We start from the raw sequence: 22,533 nt of genomic DNA, 5'->3' as shown, positions 1-22,533 counted from the left end.
CCACTTCTTTGAGGTCGTCGGAAATGCCTGTACACATGGTGCGCACATTCCAGCTTGCAAATCGAAGAGCTGGAGTCTTCTTTTTTGGTTTCTTGTTTCTTTTGTCTGGTGTGGAATTACTGTCTGCTTGTCATGCTGAACAACACACTGAGCTCCAGACACCCACTGGAGCAGGCAGATGATGGCGGGTCAACACCTTATTGACCGGGGGCTGCCCGGCTTGAGGCGGGCGATAGTTGGCCAGTGGGACACGATGATCCATCCCACTGTCAAAGCTGACCCGTGGTGCCCCTCCCCTACGCCAAGCGGGTGGGACTTATAACCCATAAACTGTCAGCTTCCATGTTGTTTCCTCACTCAGTAGCCTAAGGTCAAGTTGTGTCTGATTGACTAAAGTTCATATCACTTTGAAAGCTGAATTTTGATCTGATTGTGCTCCTTATTGGTAAATGAAGAGCTCAACTGATATATACCTGGACTAGACTGGATTGGCTGTCTCAGTGAGTCTTTAGGATGATCACTTAGCTCTGATTTCCTGGACATGGTATAGTCAGTAAATTAGTAGAAGTGCCATTAAGACCAGCAAACCTACTGAATTGGTTAATAGATTTATATCATCATTGTCTAAGACAGGTTCTGTATCTCAGTTGGTTAATAAGTTTATATCATCATTGTCTAAGACAGGTTCTGTATCTCAGTTGGTTAATAAATTTATATCATTAATGGCTACGACAGGTTCTGTATCTCAGTAGGTTAATAAGTTTATATCATCATTGTCTGAGACAGGTTCTGTATCTCGGTTGATAAGTTTATATCATCATTGTCTAAGACAGGTTCTGTATGTCAGTTGGTTAATAAGTTTATATCGTCATTGTCTAAGACAAGTTCTTTGTGAAAACGGTGAGCTCTTAATGACTTAAACCTTTCATCTGATGACTGAGTCTGTTATCTCTGAACCTCTAGATACTATATGTCCTATGCAGTTTCAATAAAACTTGTAAAATGCATTGATATCATCAATATATTGGATGAGTTTGATTGTAGGTAACAATCTATGCATATTAATTATACTTCCATTTTTGGATATGGATATAGTTTAATTAGTCTTTGACAAATTCAGTTTAAATTGATACAATCCAAGTTTTGAGAGGCATTTTATATTTGGATGTACCTTATAATATTACATAACACAGTGAAATGAACAACTGTAAGTCACTTAAGCAAATCAGATCCACTTTATCCTCTTGGTTTTTGAGACATATCATGAAGCAACAGGTGAGTAAAGGAATCATTTTACTGAGGGCTTGTGGTTTCAGTTAAGTATATCACAGAAACTAATAAATGAGGGAAAGATAGAATTTTAATGAGTTCATAAAATTATGTTTGACCCATAAACTTCAGCACCAGTCCATTTTATGGATTTTCCATAGATCAGCAAACTTTGCTAATATCATCAGTCTTTATTGTTGTCTAAAGACATGGGTCATACCAATGTCATTTTACTTGAGGGAAAAACTCCTATAATGTATTTGATGGAATTTAAGGAAATTATGGTCAGGGATGTGAGTTGCAAAAAATTGCTGCATGTTTGTGTGATTACAAATTATGCATTGCACTTATTATTAATAATTTTATAATAATTTGCATCAGTAATCGGTAAGTGAAGACCAGTATGGACTTTGTACAGGAGAATTAAATGGAAGATATTATAGTGGTATAACAAGATGGTTTTCATGAAACATTCATGACATTCAGGAAATTTGCTTTAAAATAAAGTAATTTATCACTTAAGCAACAAAGACAATTTAAGATAAATTGTACAATGCATAATTAGGTGTGTAAGTATACTTTTAAATCAGAACTTTTAACTTAGCTAGGTACAATATATTTTGAATGATGAGACATTTACAACATGATACAGTTATGATACTGTGTCACATATCGCACGTTGTATTGGGCATCGATGTCACTTATCACACCTTGTATTGGGCATCGATGTCACTTATAACACCATGTATTGGGCATGAATGTCACTTATCACACCTTGTATTGGGCATCGATGGACCACTGGCAGTCATTTCACATATGTCTCCCAGTATGCATGAACAAATTAATATTTTTTGTTAAGTTGATAATTTGATATTTCCTGTTTCTGCACCAGTCTGCCGTGTAAAGTGAATTATTTTTATTACAACAATCCTGCACATCTTTTATGTGGTGCTGTTTTGTAAACTTTAGCTGTAAATATATTCTGCAATACTTTTTTAAGAGAACTAACAAAGTCTTTATTTGGCAGGTCACCCAAGAACGGATTTTCGATATCCTAGAGAAACCAAAATTTATGGAAAACCTCATACAGCTGCAATCTTGAGATATACAGTAATATCCTACCCACTTCCTACATTCACATGGACATTCAATGGGAATGGCAGTGAGAGTAGAGATCTGCCTGCTTCTGCAATTCATTTTGATGATGGACACCAGTCTTTACTAAGGTTTACGAGCCTGAACATTGATGATTTTGGATATTATTCTGTAACAGCCAACAACTCACTGTATCCTCCTGCCAAGGAAGTGTATGAGATTATACCAGCAGGTAAGATGTTGATTTCTCCCAATATTTGAATATCATTATAATAGCACAGAAGATTTTGCAACCAGTACTTTATTCAAGTGATATTTGTTGTCAACATGTCCGTGTATCTCCAAAGCAACTTTTCTTTTTAGATTTTAAAAGTTTTATGTTACTTAAAAATTAGAAGGAAAAATGCTTCAGTATTTCTCTTAGCTTCTTAATGTATACAATACATTAATAAATAGTTGATTGTGGAATCAATTGCTAAGACACCTTTCTGTTTGTATTAGATATCACTAAATGTAAGTAAACACAAGTAAAAGGTTGTTGCATTCTATTCATGCTGCTGACTGTTCATGCCACATGACATCTTTTTCAGAGTAAGATAATTCAGTTTGACATCATGCAAAATAATAATTTCATAGCAATTTATAATCCTCATACAGTGTCTTGAGATGATTGTTAAACTGACTTATCATCAGTGAGTCAGAGCTGTACTTTAGAAACATTATCAAGCCAGACTAGCCAGTTAGATAGCTTGATGATGGATGGGTGAATGGGTGTGTAGGTTGGTAGGTGGATAGGTTGATAGAAACCCAGCATAAAATACAGTTATGTTATTGAGTGTAATATTCAAAAAAATCAGAGAACTGAATTTTTCCTATCTCTATATATAATAAAGTAAATGAAGATCTATAAGGCTTGACAGTTTAAATCCATTTATATCATAAATCCATGTTTTCTATTAATAGTTATATACCAGTATAAAATATTAGTCCAGAATGATCCAATTCACAATATCCCATAATATGTTAATTCCCTACATCTTACTAAAAACAACATAAGGGAAGTCCACACTATCCTATAAATGACACTGTCTTACACCATCTTGTACAGGGTCTAAAAATTCATCATGGTCATAACAAACATTGTCCAGTCATATCAATTCTTTTATGCAGGTTACATGATTATGGTTACATGAGTATTGTATGTACTTGATTACAAGTTGATTTAACTAATAATTTGGCCAACCCCACCTTTCTGTAGAGTTGCAAAAAACGAATTTCTCTTTGACCATCCTGTTGAAGTGGACTTTGCAAATTAGATCTCTCTATAAGGTGTGACTTGTCATCAATGAGTCAGAGTTGTTCTTTAGAAAAATGATCAAGCCTGGGTAGGTGGGTGGGTAGGTAGTTAGGTAGGTGGGTAGGTATGAGAACTTAATTTTTTCTATTTAAATGTAATAAAATAAATGAAGATCTCTAATGCTTGACAGTTTAAATCCATTTATATTATAAATCCATGCATTCTATTAATATTAGTCCAGAATGATCCAATTCACAATATCCCATAATATGTTAATTCCCTACATATTACTAAAAACAGCAAATGTGAAGTCCTAACAGTGACACCGTCTTACTCCATCTGGAACAAAGCCTAAGAATTCATCAGGGTCATCATAAACATCATCCATTGATATAAATTCCTTTCTGCAGGTGATTATGTGGAGACTAACCTTAAGGCTCAGTAAGTGACAGACTGAGAATATATTCTGTGCAAACTGTTAAGGGATATGTAGCAACTTAACCAGTGTAATTTGTGTAGCATAATCACAAGGTACAAAAGCTCTGTTAACTGAATAATACAGTTCACACATCATACTGGTGGACTTGAACAAGTAATGGATGTCCAATACTTCTGGTGGATTACCCCAAAGTCTGGTTGACATCAATTCAATCTAGTAGAACTCTGTCACAGATTTTATTGTTACAAACCATTAAGGGTTACAATAGTCCCCATCTTGAATGGCCCCCTGACTAGTGGCCACCTGCTTTTTATGGCCAGAATCCCTTGGCACCAACAACTTTTTGTTCAAAAGTACCCCTCAAAAACGGCCACCCCTCTAATGCAACCAGCAGCCAGCATATCAGTACGAAAATGTAAAATGTTCCCCTCAAGTGTCCACTTTTTATTTCAAATGTATCTAGAACCAATAATTAATTCATATCGTGACATAAGGTTAATAATCAGGTTATCTCTATTCTTGATACATGTCTCCCAATGTAAAGTTTCCGTTACTGAAGGAAGTGTTGACTAAAGTACATGTAACACAAAGATTAATATTATATTATTGTCGATTGAAGCCAATATTAAAAGGAAATTTGCTCAACAGTGTTATGGTAGAGTTTTGGGCTTCACACATCTCTTGAGTTCTTCTCTTTGATGATTACAACTGGACGTAATTGTCAGTATCATAACAGGGTAAGCATAGGCTAAAAATAGATTTTGTTCATTAGCACACACACACAGAAATTACCTTGAACAAAACAGGGTACCTGCAATGACCACAAAATCATATGACAACACATGTATCGCTACCATAAAACGTTTTAAAATTGTGTGCAGCATCCAATCATAGGATAATCTGATCTGAAATGCATTTTTCTTTCACTTAGTATATGTATATAATATGCCAATTTGTTTTAGTGGCAAGGTGTTGAATATTACTTGGCATTGTATATGACTTAAAACATCATTCTACACTTAATCTATATGCTGTCGATGACTCGACAAATGATGTAGTTGATATCCAGTTATTATGTAAGGGAATTAAGGTAGCAAATGTAAGCTGTCCACTATGAGGTATGACCAAGAACATCAAGCTTGGACAGATTAACGTCCACTATGAGGCATGCCTGGACAGATTAACGTCCACTATGAGGCGTGACCAAGAACATCATGCCTGGACATATTACCATCCACTATGAGGCATGACCAAGAACATTATGCCTGGACAGATTAAAGTCCACTATGAGGCATGACCAAGAACATCATGCTTGGAGAGATTAAAGTCCACTATGAGGCATGACCAAGAGCATAATGCCTGGACAAATTAACGTCAACTATCAGATATGACCAAGAACAACATGCCTGGACCAAGTAACGTCCACTATGAGGCATGACCAAGGACAGCATGCCTGGACCAATTAAAGTCCACCGTGAGGCATGACCAAGAGCATCATGCCTGGACAAATTAATGTCCACTATGAGGTATGACTGCAAACATCATGCCTGGACAGATTAATGTCCACTATGAAGTATGACCACAAAAATCATGCCTGGACAGATTAACATCCACTATGAGGCATGCCTGGACAGATTAACATCCACTATGAGGCATGAGCAAGAACATCATGCCTGGACAGATTAATGTCCACTATGAGGCATGACCAAGAACATTATGCCTGGACAGATTAACATCCAATAGGAGGTATGACCACAAACATCATGCCTGGACAGATTAACGTCCACTATGAGGCATGACCAAGAACATCATGCCTGGACATATTAACTTCCACTTTGAGGCATGACCAAGAACATCATGCCTAGACAGATTAACCTCCACTATGAGGTTCGACCAAGAACATCATGCCTGGACAGATTAATGTCCGCTATGAGGTATGACTGCAAACATCATGCCTGGACAGATTAATGTCCACTATGAGGTATGACCAAGAACATCATGCCTGGACAGATTAACGTCCACTATGAGGTATGACCAAGAACATCATGCCTGGACAGATTAACGTCCACTATGAGGTATGACCAAGAACATCATGCCTTGACAGATTAACATCCACTATGAGGCATGACCAAGAACATCATGCCTGGACAGATTAACATCTACTATGAGGTATGAGCAAGAACATTATGCCTGGACAGATTAACGTCCACTATGAGGTATGACCAAGAACATCATGCCTGGACAGATTAACGTCCACTATGAGGTATGACTGCAAACATCATGCCTGGACAGATTAACGTACACTATGAGGTATGACCAAGAACATCATGCCTGGACAGATTAATGTCCACTATGAGGTATGACCAAGAACATCATGCCTGGACAGATTAACGTCCACTATGAGGTATGACCAAGAACATCATGCCTGGACAGATTAACATCCACTATGAGGCATGACCATGAACATCATGCCTGGACAGATTAACCTCCACTGTGACTTATGACCAAGAACATCATGCCTGGACAGATTAACATCCACTATGAGGCATGACCAAGAACATCATGCCTGGACAGATTCACGTCCACTATGAGGTATGACTGCAAACATCATGCCTGGACAGATTAACGTCCACTATGAGGTATGACAAGAACGTCATGCTTGGACAGGTTGACATCCACAGTGAGGCATGACCAAGAACATCATACCTGGACAGATTAATGTCCACTATGAAGTATGACTGCAAACATCATGCCTGGACAGATTAACGTCCACTATGAGGTATGACAAGAACGTCATGCTTGGACAGGTTAACATCCACAGTGAGGCATGACCAAGAACATCATACCTGGACAGATTAATGTCCACTATGAGGTATGACTGCAAACATCATGCCTGGACAGATTAACATGCACTATGAGGTATGAGCAAGAACATCATGCCTGGACAGATTCACGTCCACTATGAGGTATGACTGTAAACATCATGCCTGGACAGAGTAACGTCCAATATGAGGTATGATCAAGAACATCATGCCTAGACAGATTAACATCCAATATGAGGTATGACCAAGAACATCATGCCTGGATATATTAATGTTCACTATGAGGTTTGACCACAAACATCATGCCTGGAAAGACTAACATCCACTGTGAAGCATGTTAAATATCATCATGCCTGGACAGATTAATGTCCATTATGAGACTTGACCACAAACATCATGCCCTGACAGATTAGCATCCACTATGAGGCATGACCAAGGACATTATGCCTGGACAGATTAACATCCACTATGAAGCATGACTGCAAACATCATGCCTGGACAGATCAATGTCCACTATGAGGCATGACCAAGAACATCATGCCTGGACAGATTAACGTCCACTATGAGGTATCACCAAGAACATCATGCCTGGACAGATTAATGTCTACTATGAGGTATGATCAAGAACATCATGCCTGGAGAGATTAACGTCCACTATGAGGCATGACCAAGAACATCATGCCTGGACATATTAACATCAACTATGAGGCATGACCTAGAACATCATGCCTGGACAGATTAACATCCACTATGAGGCATGACCAAGAACATCATGCCTGGACAGATTAACATACACTATGAGGTATGACCAAGAACATCATGCCTGGACAGATTAACATACACTATGAGGCATGACCAAGAACATCATGCCTGGACAGATTAACATCCACTATGAGGCATGACCAAGAACATCATTCCTGGACAGATTAACGTCCACTATGAGGTATGACCAAGAACATCATGCCTGGACAGATTAACGTCCACTATGAGGCATGACCAAGAACATCATGCCTGGACAGATTAACATCCACTATGAGGCATGACTGCAAACATCCTGCCTGGACACATTAACGTCCACAATGAGGCATGACAAAGAATATCATATCGAACATATTAATGTCCACTATTAGGTATGACCATAAACATCATGCCTTGACAGATTAATATCCACTATGACACATGACCAAGAACATCATACCTGGACAGATTAACATCCACTAAGAGGTATTAATACAGATATCATGCCTGGACAGATTAACATCCACTGTGAGGTACGACTGCAAACATCATGCCTGGACAGATTAACATCCTCTATGAGGTATGACCAAGAACATCATGCCTGGACAGATTAACGTCCACTATGAGGTATGACTGCAAACATCATGCCTGGACAAATTAATGTCCACTATGAGGTATAACTGCAAACATCATGCCTGGACAGATTAACATCCACTATGAGGCATGACCAAAAACATCATGCCTAGATAGATTAACATCCACTGTGAGGTATGACCAAGAACATCATGCCTGGACAGATTAACATCCACTATGAGGTATGACTGCAAACATCATGCCTGGACAGATTAACGTCCACAATGTGGCATGACCAAGAACATCATGCCTGGACAGATTAATGTCCGCTATGAGGTATGACTGCAAACATCATGCCTGGACAGATTAATGTCCACTATGAGGTATGACCAAGAACATCATGCCTGGACAGATTAACATCCACTTTGAGGCATGACCAAAAACACCATGCCTGGATAGATTAACATCCACTGTGAGGTATGACCAAGAACATCATGCCTGGTCAGATTAGCATTCACTATGAGGTATGATTGCAAACATCATTCCTGGACAGATTAATGTCCACTATGAGGCATGACCAAGAACATCATGCCTGGACAGATTAACGTCCACTATGAGGTATGACCAAGAACATCATGCCTGGACAGATTAATGTCTACTATGAGGTATGATCAAGAACATCATGCCTGGACAGATTAACGTCCACTATGAGGCATGACCAAGAACATCATGCCTGGACAGATTAACATCCACTATGAGGCATGACCTAGAACATCATGCCTGGACAGATTAACATCCACTATGAGGCATGACCAAGAACATCATGCCTGGACAGATTAACGTCCACTATGAGGTATGACCAAGAACATCATGCCTGGACAGATTAACGTCCACTATGAGGCATGACCAAGAACATCATGCCTGGACAGATTAACATCCACTATGAGGCATGACCAAAGAACATCATGCCTGGACAGATTAACATCCACTATGAGGCATGACCAAGAGCATAATGCCTGGACAGATTAACGTCCACTATGAGGTATGATGAAGAACATCATGCCTGGACAGATTAACATCCACTATGAGGCATGACCAAGAACATCATGCCTGGACAGATTAACATCCACTATGAGGCATGACTGCAAACATCATGCCTGGACAGATTAACATCCACAATGAGGCATGACAAAGAATATCATATCGAACATATTAATGTCCACTATTAGGTATGACCATAAACATCATGCCTTGACAGATTAATATCCACTATGACACATGACCAAGAACATCATGCCTGGACAGATTAACATCCACTGTGAGGTACGACTGCAAACATCATGCCTGGACAGATTAACGTCCTCTATGAGGTATGACCAAGAACATCATGCCTGGACAGATTATCGTCCACTATGAGGTATGACTGCAAACATCATGCCTGGACAGATTAATGTCCACTATGAGGTATAACTGCAAACATCATGCCTGGACAGATTAACATCCACTATGAGGCATGACCAAAAACATCATGCCTGGATAGATTAACATCCACTGTGAGGTATGACCAAGAACATCATGCCTGGACAGATTAACATCCACTATGAGGTATGACTGCAAACATCATGCCTGGACAGATTAACGTCCACAATGAGGCATGACCAAGAACATCATGCTGGACAGATTAATGTCCACTATGAGGTATGACTGCAAACATCATGCCTGGACAGATTAATGTCCACTGTGGAAATGTGGACTATCTGTATTCTACAATATGGCCAATATTTGTTCCATTCATGATTCTACACTAATCTCTTTCCAAGTTACCAGTAGAATTTTCACCTTAATCTCACACCAAAAAGACTTTGAACATACAGCCAAATTATAAGGAATCTGAGACTTAGGATTGGACCACTTGAGAAGCAGTGTTTTATTAATTTAAAGTATCGGTCAGACTTTGTAGTAGACATGTATCAATCAGACTTTGTAATAGACATGTATCAGTCAGACTTTGTAATAGACATGTATCAGTCAGACTTTGCAATAGACATGTATCAATCAGACTTTGTAGTAGGCATTTATCAATCAGACTTTGTAGTAGACATGTATCAATCAGACTTTGTAGTAGGCATTTATCAGTCAGACTTTGTAGTAGACATGTATCAATCAGACTTTGTAATAGACATGTATCAATCAGACTGTGTAGTAGACATGTATCAGTCAGACTTTGTAGTAGACATGTATCAGTCAGACTTTGTAGTAGACATGTATCAATTAGACTTTGTAGTAGACATGTATCAATCAGACTTTGTAGTAGACATGTATCAATCAGACTTTGTAGTAGACATGTATCAGTCAGACTTTGTAGTAGGCATTTATCAATCAGACTTTATAGTAGGCATTTATCAATCAGACTTTGTAGTAGGCATTTATCAATCAGACTTTGTAGTGGACATGTATCAATCAGACTTTGTAGTAGACATGTATCAATCAGACTTTGTAATAGACATGTATCAATACGACTTTGTAGTAGACATGTATCAGTCAGACTTTGTAGTAGGCATTTATCAATCAGACTTTGTAGTAGGCATTTATCAATCAGACTTTGTAGTAGGCATTTATCAATCAGACTTTGTAGTAGACATGTATCAATCAGACTTTGTAGTGGACATGTATCAATCAGACTTTGTAGTAGACATGTATCAATCAGACTTTGTAATAGACATGTATCAGTCAGACTTTGTAGTAGGCATTTATCAGTCAGACTTTGTAGTAGACATGTATCAATCAGACTTTGTAATAGACATGTATCAATCAGACTGTGTAGTAGACATGTATCAGTCAGACTTTGTAATAGACATGTATCAGTCAGACTTTGCAGTAGACATGTATCAATCAGACTTTGTAGTAGACATGTATCAGTCAGACTTTGTAGTGGGCATTTATCAATCAGACTTTGTAGTAGGCATTTATCAATCAGACTTTGTAGTAGACATTTATCAATCAGACTTTGTAGTAGACATGTATCAGTCAGACTTTGTAGTAGGCATTTATCAATCAGACTTTGTAGTAGGCATTTATCAATCAGACTTTGTAGTAGGCATTTATCAATCAGACTTTGTACTAGGCATTTATCAATCAGACTTTGTAGTAGACATTTATCAATCAGACTTTGTAGTAGATATGTATCAGTCAGACTTTGTAGTAGGCATTTAACAATAAGACTTTGTAGTAGGCATTTATCAATCAGACTTTGTAGTAGGCATTTATCAATCAGACTTTGTAGTAGGCATTTATCAATCAGACTTTGTAGTAGACATTTATCAATCAGACTTTGTAGTAGACATGTATCAGTCAGACTTTGTAGTAGGCATTTATCAATCAGACTTTGTACTAGGCATTTATCAATCAGACTTTGTAATAGGCATTTATCAATCAGACTTTGTAGTAGACATGTATCAATCAGACTTTGTAGTAGACATTTATCAATCAGACTTTGTAGTAGACATGTATCAATCAGACTTTGTAGTCGATATGTATCAATCAGACTTTGTAGTAGACATGTATCAATCAGACTTTGTACTAGACATGTATCAATCAGACTTTGTACTAGACATGTATCAATCAGACTTTGTAGTAGACATGTATCAATCAGACTTTGTAGTAGACATGTATCAGTCAGACTTTGTAGTAGACATGTATCAGTCAGACTTTGTAGTAGACATGTATCAGTCAGACTTTGTAGTAGACATGTATCAGTCAGACTTTTTAGTAGACATGTATCAATCAGACTTTGTCGTAGACATGTATCAAGCAGACTTTGTAGTAGACATGTATCAATCAGACTTTGTAGTAGGCATTTATCAATCAGACTTTGTAGTAGACAATTATCAATCAGACTTTGTAGTAGACATGTATCAGTCAGACTTTGTAGTAGGCATTTATCAATCAGACTTTGTAGTAGACATGTTTCAGTCAGACTTTGTAGTAGGCATTTATCAATCAGACTTTGTAGTAGGCATTTATCAATCAGACTTTGTAGTAGACATGTATCAATCAGACTTTGTAGTAGACATGTATCAATCAGACTTTGTAGTAGACATTTATCAATCAGACTTTGTAGTAGACATGTATCAGTCAGACTTTGTAGTAGGCATTTATCAATCAGACTTTGTAGTAGGCATTTATCAATCAGACTTTGTAGTAGACATGTATCAGTCAGACTTTGTAGTAGACATGTATCAGTCAGACTTTGTCGTAGACATGTATCAAGCAGACTTTGTAGTAGACATCTATCAATCAGACTTTGTAGTAGGCATTTATCAATCAGACTTTGTAGTAGACATTTATCAATCAGACTTTGTAGTAGACATGTATCAGTCAGACTTTGTAGTAGACATGTATCAGTCAGACTTTGTAGTAGACATGTATCAGTCAGACTTTGTAGTAGACATGTATCAGTCAGACTTTGTAGTAGACATGTATCAATCAGACTTTGTAGTAGACATGTATCAGTCAGACTTTGTAGTAGACATGTATCAGACTTTGTAGTAGACATGCATCAGTCAGACTTTGTAGTAGACATGTATCAGTCAGACTTTGTAGTAGACATGTATCAGTCAGACTTTGTAGTAGACATGTATTAGTCAGACTTTGTAGTAGACATGTATCAATCAGACTCTGTAGTAGGCATTTATCAATCAGACTTTGTAGTAGACATTTATCAATCAGACTTTCTAGTAGACATGTATCAGTCAGACTTTGTAGTAGGCATTTATCAATCAGACTTTGTAGTAGGCATTTATCAATCAGGCTTTGTAGTAGGCATTTATCAATCAGAATTTGTAGTAGGCATTTATCAATCAGACTTTGTAGTAGACATGTATCAATCAGACTTTGTAGTAGACATGTATCAATCAGACTTTGTAGTAGACATGTATCAATCAGACTTTGTAGTAGACATGTATCAATCAGACTTTGTAGTAGACATGTATCAGTCAGACTTTGTAGTAAGCATTTATCAATCAGACTTTGTAGAAGACATGTATCAATCAGACTTTTTAGTAGACATGTATCAATCAGACTTTGTAGTAGACATGTATCAATCAGACTTTGTAGTAGACATGTATCAGTCAGACTTTGTAGTAGGCATTTATCAATCAGACTTTGTAGTAGACATGTATCAATCAGACTTTGTAGTAGACATGTATCAATCAGACTTTGTAGTAGACATGTATCAATCAGACTTTGTAGTAGACATGTATCAATCAGACTTTGTAGTAGACAAATATCAATCAGACTTTGTAGTAGACATGTATCAATCAGACTTTGTAGTAGACATGTATCAGTCAGACTTTGTAGTAGACATGTATCAATCAGACTTTGTAGTAGACATGTATCGATCAGACTTTGTAGTAGACATGTATCAATCAGACTTTGTAGTAGACATGTATCGATCAGACTTTGTAGTAGACATGTATCAATCAGACTTTGTAGTAGGCATTTATCAGTCAGACTTTGTAGTAGGCATTTATCAATCAGACTTTGTAGTAGACATGTATCAGTCAGACTTTGTAGTAGACATGTATCAATCATACTTTTTAGTAGACATGTATCAATCAGACTTTGTAGTAGACATGTATCAATCAGACTTTGTAGTAGACATGTATCAATCAGACTTTGTAGTAGACATTTATCAATCAGACTTTGCAGTAGACATGTATCAATCAGACTTTGTAGTAGGCATTTATCAATCAGACTTTGTAGTAGACATTTATCAATCAGACTTTGTAGTAGACATGTATCAATCAGACTGTGTAGTAGACATGTATCAGTCAGACTTTGTAGTAGACATTTATCAATCAGACTTTGTAGTAGACATGTATCAATCAGACTTTGTAGTAGACATGTATCAATCAGACTGTGTAATAGACATGTATCAGTCAGACTTTGTAATAGACATGTATCATTATAGACCTCATATTAGTTCATTACTTGAAACAATTTAGTTTGTATTAATAACATAATCTGGCATCTTTGGCCAAGCTGGTAACAATTCTTGATGCCATATTTTTGAACAGATGTTAATCAGTTTGCATATACAAATATGAAAATTTCTGGTGAGTTCAGTGATGAGTAAAAGCAATGAATTTTAATGAGGAATTATTGGCTCTGATTGGCTGAAATTGCTACCAGTCTGGTGGCTGTATTGTTTCCAGACAGTATTTGATGTAATTTGTTATACTGGTACGCATGAATGTCACCAACATCCTGAATGAATAGCACTTGTACATATTAATGATAAAATTGATTTTGGTTTAGCTTGTTTTTATCTTTATACAGGTATTTTCAGTCTGATTTTGATGAAATTTTGTATTAAGGTTCATATTATTAACATATATATTATCAATATATATATATATATATATATATATATATATATATATATATATATATATTGATGTAACAGAAGATCAAAGATCAGAAAAATATCCATGATTTATAGATGCGCTCAGGTGGATGCATTATTTCTTTTCAATATTTTTTGTAAATAAACAACTTGACATCATTGTAATATTAAAATGTCATTGTTTTTATGGTGAGATTTTAACAATGTTTATATATATATATATATATATATATATATATATATATATATATATATATATATATATATACCATCCTTGTATACAAAATTCAATTTCTAATGTTTGAAATGTCATGCACATGCATCAGTGCATTGATGCAATGTAAAATGTGATTCATACAAATTAAAATCATTGGAAAGTTATTAAGTCATTGTGATATGAGAATGTATTAGTGTATTCATACAATATACCAATAATCATGTTTTAATTTTTTATAAGTTAGCTTGAGTTATTAAGGTCTGGGTGTAAAGTATTTATAAACTAAAGATGATGTGAAAGCACTTGAAGAAACAAAGTATGGATATTTTTCTGATCTTCTGTTATATTAACTAATTTTTCTATATATTATCTGACACATGGCCAGATTCATATGTGTGTGTGTGTTTAGTATAATGAAACATTTGAAACAGTTTGTCATATAATTGCTTTCATTACTCTTAATTGTGTGTTTCTTATCAGACTTTGAGTACACTTGAAACATAAGCATATATAATAAATATTTTGAATAATTTTATTATGAAATATATCAAGCTGATTAGCAGATTAAGAAGAGGTCATTATATGTCTAATTAGTTGAATTTGTTAACACACTAGTGACATTGTTTCAAATCAGATTATGATCAAACTTGGTATATAGGTATATACAGTCATGATCTTGCTTGAGTTTTGTTATGGGCAAAACCAGTATAAATTAATAACTTCTTATGCAAGTAATGTAAGTAATATGAAACCTAAATGTGCCTACACTTGTTTCAAGAGCGTATTCTTCTGACATAATGCAGGGAGGGAATTCCAGCTTATCTCTGCAACACAGTTTTTGTGTTGTTCAGCCCTTTTTATGTAAAGGGTCAAATTCATTTGAGAACTTGATATTTGATACATTTATTATTACCTACTCATATAACTGCAATATGCCACATCCAAAATTAGGACATGTCTCCATCTAACTTTTGAGCATGATATTGGCCAGTTGATAAACATGTCTGCATACAGTTGTTGCAATTTCTGAGCTTTAAATAAAGGGAAGATTAATCTTCATGTACTTTTCTGAATTTATAGTATCTTATTCAAGGCTAGTTTGAAAGCAACAACTTTGAATTTTTATGACTTGAGTGTCAGCCCCAATTTCGTAGAGAAAGTGTAACAAAGTGATTAACTTTATATATAACAGTGCTTGGTCTTTAATCCTTATGATATCATTTCTCACAGCTTAATTTACTCTTCGTTCTTCTCATTGTAAAGTATTAAAAGAACCCAGTGGTATTACAACTTGTATCATGGGACAAGTAGAGTCAGTGGTGGAACCAGTGTATTCTAGAATGCACTCATAAAAGTTTGCAGTTGATTTCTCACTCTGATGTTTGCTCAGACTTGATATTGTGTGATCCTAATTTTACATCAGTGAGGCTATGAACAAATTTACACATTATGTTGCCTGATGTTGAATCTGATTGGCTGAGCTTGCTACCACTCTGGATGCTAGGTTTAGGTTTTCTTTTTTAAAAAAAAGAATTTTATAAATTATGTAAAGTATAATATTCAGTGAATGGATTATCATGCATAACAATGAGGTGATATTGTATCTGAATGTTCAAGCTTGCTACATCTGAATATAGGCCTCATCATGGCCAGATTGTTTGATCAAATTCAGTTTTAATCAGCACCTGTATATTAGCAATTTCTTATGAGCAATATCAGGTCCTTATAGGCCTCTTGCTTTTAAATAATATAGTATAATTCTGACATAATGCCCATTTTGGGTTTACGGTTGAGAATGAAACCACTGAGGGTATGGCTACTACAGTATGAATATCCAGTGGATGTAATGGCTACTACAGTATGAATATGCTATGGATGTAAATGTCTACTATAGTATGAATATGCAGTGGATGTAAATGTCTACTACAGTATGAATATGCAGTGGATGTAAATGTCTACTACAGTATGAATATGAATTTTATGTAAATGGCTGCTACAGTATGAATATACAGTGGATGTAAATGGCTACTACAGTATGAATATGCAGTGGATGTAAATGGCTACTATATTATGAATATGCAGTGGATGTAAATGGTTACTACAGTATGAATATGCAGTGGATGTAAATGGCTCTTACATTATGAATATGCAGTGGATGTAAATGGCTACTACAGTATGAATATGCAGTGGATGTAATGTCTACTACAGTATGAATATGCAGTGGATGTAAATGTCTGTTATAGTATGAATATGCAGTGGATGTAAATGTCCACTACAGTATGAATATGCAGTGGATGTAAATGTCCACTACAGTATCAATGTGCAGTGGATGTAAATGTCTGCTACTGTATGAATATGCAGTGGATGTAAATGTCTACTACAGTATGAACATGCAGTGGATGTAAATCTGTACTAAAGCATGAATATGCAGTGGATGTAAATGTCTACTACAGTATGGATATGCAGTGGATGTAAATGTCTACTACAGTATGAATATGCAGTGGATGTAAATGTCTACTACAGTATGAATATGCAGTAGATGTAAATGTCTATTACAGTATGAATATGCAGTGGATGTAATGTATGTTACAGTATGAATATGCAGTGGATGTAAATGGCTCTTACAGTATGAATATGCAGTGGATGTAAATGTCTACTACAGAATGAATATGCAGTGGATGTGAATGTCTGTTACAGTATGAATATGCAGTGGATGTAAATGTCTGTTACAGTATGAATATGCAGTGGACATAAATGTCTGTTACAGTATGAATATGGAGTGGATGTAAATGTATGTTACAGTATGAATATGCAGTGGATGTAAATGGCTAATACAGTATGAATATGCAGTGGATGTAAGTGTCTGCTACAGTATGAATATGAATGTTATGTAAATGGCTGCTACAGTATGAATATACAGTGGATGTAAATGGCTACTACAGTATGAATATGCAGTGGATGTAAATGGCTAATATAGTATGAATATGCAGTAGATGTAAATATCTACCACTGTATGAATATGCAGTGGGTGTAAATGGCTACTACAGTATGAATATGCAGTGGATGTAAGTGTCTACTACCATATGAACATGCAGTGGATGTAAATGTCTACTACAGTATGAATATGCAGTGGATGTAAATGCCTACTACAGTATGAATATGCAGTAGATGTAAATATATACTACCATATAAATATGCAGTCGATGTGAGTGTCTACTACTGTATGAACATGCAGTGGATGTAAATGGCTACTGCAGTATGAATATGCAGTGGATGTAAATATCTACTACGGTATGAATATGCAGTGGATGTAAGTGTCTACTACAGTATGAATATTATCTACCACCATATGAACATGCAGTGGATGTAAATGGCTAATACATTACCAATATGCAGTAGATGAAAATATCTACTACCGTATGAATATGCAGTGGATGTAAATGGCTATTACAGTATAAATAGATGTAAATGTATACTACAGTATAAATATGCAGTGGATGTAAATATCCACTACAGTATGAATATGCAGTGGATGTAAGTGGCTACTACAGTATTAATATGCAGTAGATGTAAATATATACTACAGTATGAATATGTAGTTGAAGTAAATGTCTGCTGCCATATGAATATGCAGTGGAAGTAAATGTCTACTACAGTATTAATATGCGGTGAATGTACATATGTTCTACAGTATGAATATGCAGTGGATGTAAATGGCTACTTCAGTATGAATATGCAGCAGATGAAAATGCCTGCTACAGTATGAATATGCAGTGGAAGTAAATGTCTACTAAAGTATGAATATGCAGTGGATGTAAATGTCTGCTACATTATGAATATGCAGTGGATGTAAATATCTACTACAGTATGAATATGCAGTAGATGTAATTATATACTCCTGTATGAATATGCAGTGGATGTAAGTGTCTACTACAGCATAAATATGCAGTGGATGTAAATATCTACTACAGTATGAATATGCAGTGGATGTAAATGGCTAATACAGTATGAATATGCAGTAGATGTAAATATATACTACAGTATGAATATGCAGTGGACGTAAATGTCTCCTACTGTATGAATATGCAGTGGATGTAAATGTCTGCTACATTATGAATATGCAGTGGATGTAAATATCTACTACAGTATGAATATGCAGTGGATGTAAATGTCTACTAAAGTATGAATATGCAGTGGATGTAAATGCCTACTAAAGTATGAATATGCAGTGGATGTAAATGTCTACTACAGTATGAATATGTAGTGGATGTAAATGTCTACTACAGTATGAATATGCAGTGGATGTAAATGTCCACTACAGTATGAATGTGCAGTGGATGTAAATGTCTGCTACTGTATGAATATGCAGTGGATGTAAATGTCTACTAAAGTATGAATATGCAGTGGATGTAAATGTCTACTACAGTATGAATATGCAGTGGATGTAAATGTCTGCTACAGTATGAATGTCCAGTGGATGTAAGTGTCTACTACAGTATGAATATGCAGTGGATGTAAATGTCTACTACAGTATGAATATGCAGTGGATGTAAATATCTACTACAGTATGAATATGCAGTGGATGTAAATGTCTACTACAGTACGAATATGCAGTGGATGTAAATGTCTACTACAGTATGAATATGCAGTGGATGTAAATTGCTACTACAGTATGAATATGCAGTAGATATAAAAATCTACTACCATATGAATATGCAGTAGTTGTAAATATATACTACAGTATGAATATGCAGTGGATGTAAATATCTACTACATTATGAATATGCAGTTGATGTAAGTATCTACTACAATATGAATATGCAGTGGATGTAAGTGTCTACTACAGTATGAATATGCAGTGGATGTAAATGGCTCTTGCAGTATGAATATGCAGTACATGTAAATGTCTACTACAGTATGAATATGCTGTGGATGTAAATGTCTACTACAGTATGAATATGCAGTGGATGTAAGTGTCTGCTACAATATGAATATGCAGTGGATGTAAGTGTCTACTACATTATGAAGATGCTGTGGATGTAAATGTCTTCTACATTATGAATATGGAGTGGATGTAAATGTATGTTACAGTATGAATATGCAGTGGATGTAAATGTCTACTACAGTATGAATATACAGTGGATATAAAACACAGTAATGAGAATTTGAAATGTCTTTATAAGTTAGTTACATTCATTCGGATTTCATACAATTCTGCAGATTAATAATATTATCATAATGTGGCAAAGTATATTTATTAGAAGCATGGAGAACATATTATTAAAGGGCAGTCTTCTAGATGGTTATTCTCTTTCTTGATAATATATACATATACTTAAAATAAGTTAATTTACTTAATAGTGCTGTCATTGTGATGTTTTTAGCTAATTAACATTATTATCATGCACATTTTGAAAGAGTTATATTTGTCCATCTTGAGTATTTCCATTTATGTACAGATATACAATCTTCACATGTAAGGCTTCATTTTCCCTAGATGTTCCTGAAGTTCCATCCAAGGTAAGTGTCATAGACCTGACACTGAACAGTGTTACCATCCAGTGGGTAGCAGGATATAATGGTGGGCTAGAGCAGACTTTCCACATTATCGCATCAATAGGTGAATTCACAAGGAGTGTCACTGCATCAGATCCTGGATACAGGAAAAATGGAACTGCTGTACTAGAGCGTCTTCTACCAGGGACAAGATACAGTATTTACATGACAGCCATTAATGCAGTTGGTTCAAGTAACATGACAGAGGCCATTATCTTTGTCACTCCAGATGGTACAGCAATTTTGGAATGATAATACTATTAGTTAGTCCAAGCAATTTGTCAACAATGTTTGTTAGGATTTACATACAGTATGGACTTAACATCAGATGTCAACCAGGTTTGTCAGGCTTTAAATAGAGTATGGACTTGACATCAGATGTCAACCAGGTTTGTCAGGCTTTACATAGCGTATGGACCTAACATCAGATGTCAACCAGGTATGTCAGGCTTTACATAGAGTATGGACCTAACATCAGATGTCAGCCAGGTTTGTTAGGCTTTACATAGCATATGGACCTAACATCAGATGTCAACCAGGTTTGTCAGGCTTTAAATAGAGTATGGACTTGACATCAGATGTCAACCAGGTTTGTCAGGCTTTACATAGCATATGGACCTAACATCAGATGTCAGCCAGGTTTGTTAGGCTTTACATAGCGTATGGACCTAACATCAGATGTTAACCAGGTATATTACATAGAGTATGGACCTAACATCAGATGTCAGCCAGGTTTGTCAGGCTTTACATAGAGTATGGACCTAACATCAGATGTCAACCAGGTTTGTCAGGCTTTACATAGAGTATGGACCTAACATCAGATGCCAGCCAGGTTTGTTAGGCTTTACATAGCGTATGGACCTAACATCAGATGTCAACCAGGTATATTAGGCTTTACATAGAGTATGGACCTAACATCAGATGTCAGCCAGGTTTGTCAGGCTTTACATAGAGTATGGACCTAACATCAGATGTTAACCAGGTTTGTCAGGCTTTACATAGATTATGGACTTAACAACAGATGTCAACCAGGTATGTCAGGCTTTACATAGAGTATGGATCTAACATCAGATACATGAGGAGTAATTAAATTATTTTCATTTGTACCACACAAAGTTGATATTTAATTGATGGAAATCTGACATATGAGAATAATTTCTTGATAAATATGTTTATTTTCTTCATATGATTAATCATTAATGTGATTATGTCATACATTTTTCATAATATATGTTCTTCACAATTATCACAGACTGTTAAAAATCTACAAATGAAAGTCATGGAATTTTGAATGAATTTGCTTGATGAGATGTAGATGTCACTTTTCTATGTGTCCTAGGATTTTGATATCTCCATTCCAGATTTTGCAAGTCAGATACAGCCTGTGAAACCCTTGTTATTTTATTTTGTTATAATTCTTCCTTGTATTGGCCTCGTACAAAGATGCAGGGGCACATACTAAACACATATTCTTTCCATGCCAGCAAACCTGTTTAGGATCCAATTAGTATTTCAGATCTGACACTGCAGTGTGCTTCTTCACATATTATATGTCTACTAATATAGTGTCTGATGCTCATGGCCCAGAAATTGATGATTGGGTCTGAATCTGATGAACACTCAACATAACTCAGTGAGTTAAATCCAGGCATGCTGATGAGCACTCAGCAGAACTCAGTGAGTTCAATCCATGCATGCTGATGAACACTCAGCAGAACTCACTGAGTTCAATCTAGACATGTTGATGTTTAATAACAAATGCATGCAAGAAACAGATCATGCTATGAGACTGAAACTTCCATAAATTTTCTTTTATGATGAATAGGTTTTGAACACTCCATTGATGAATCTGTACAAACTGTTGTGTCCACTGTGGTGAAAACAAGGCCAGTCTGTCCAAATAATGTTTAAGGTAATAAATGCCTAGTCCCTGCATACTGTAAATTGTAACTCATGAAATTTGGCGAATGTAGTCTTCAGTGGTGCTGCAATGCGATAAATCTCTTTTAGATATCAAGAAATTTGTTGGGCTTGGTTTTTGTACCTTGTTTTACTACAGAAAACTTAGAAACTTTGTTAGTGTCCCAACTAGAAATGACTAACCTGGAATTTTGACAATTC

General features: G+C 35.9%; 1 protein-coding gene across 1 annotated transcript in view; it reads left to right on the top strand.

Moving 5' to 3' along the window:
• The window catches only part of LOC149774829 (nephrin-like), a 107,065-nt gene that overhangs the window by 31,356 nt on the left and 53,176 nt on the right, over window positions 1–22,533 (top strand). Inside the window, exons 5-6 of the mRNA XM_089944707.1 lie at window positions 2,297–2,596; window positions 20,354–20,644. Coding sequence (XP_089800833.1) covers window positions 2,297–2,596; window positions 20,354–20,644 — 591 coding nt within the window. The remainder of the gene's footprint in view (window positions 1–2,296; window positions 2,597–20,353; window positions 20,645–22,533) is intronic.

This window comes from Sinohyriopsis cumingii, unplaced genomic scaffold, assembly GCF_028554795.1.
Source record: "Sinohyriopsis cumingii isolate HCF-2022 unplaced genomic scaffold, ASM2855479v2 utg000127l, whole genome shotgun sequence".
NCBI lineage: Eukaryota > Metazoa > Mollusca > Bivalvia > Unionida > Unionidae > Sinohyriopsis > Sinohyriopsis cumingii.
Note: the sequence above shows the minus strand (reverse complement) of the source record. Positions and strands in the feature narration are given on the sequence as shown.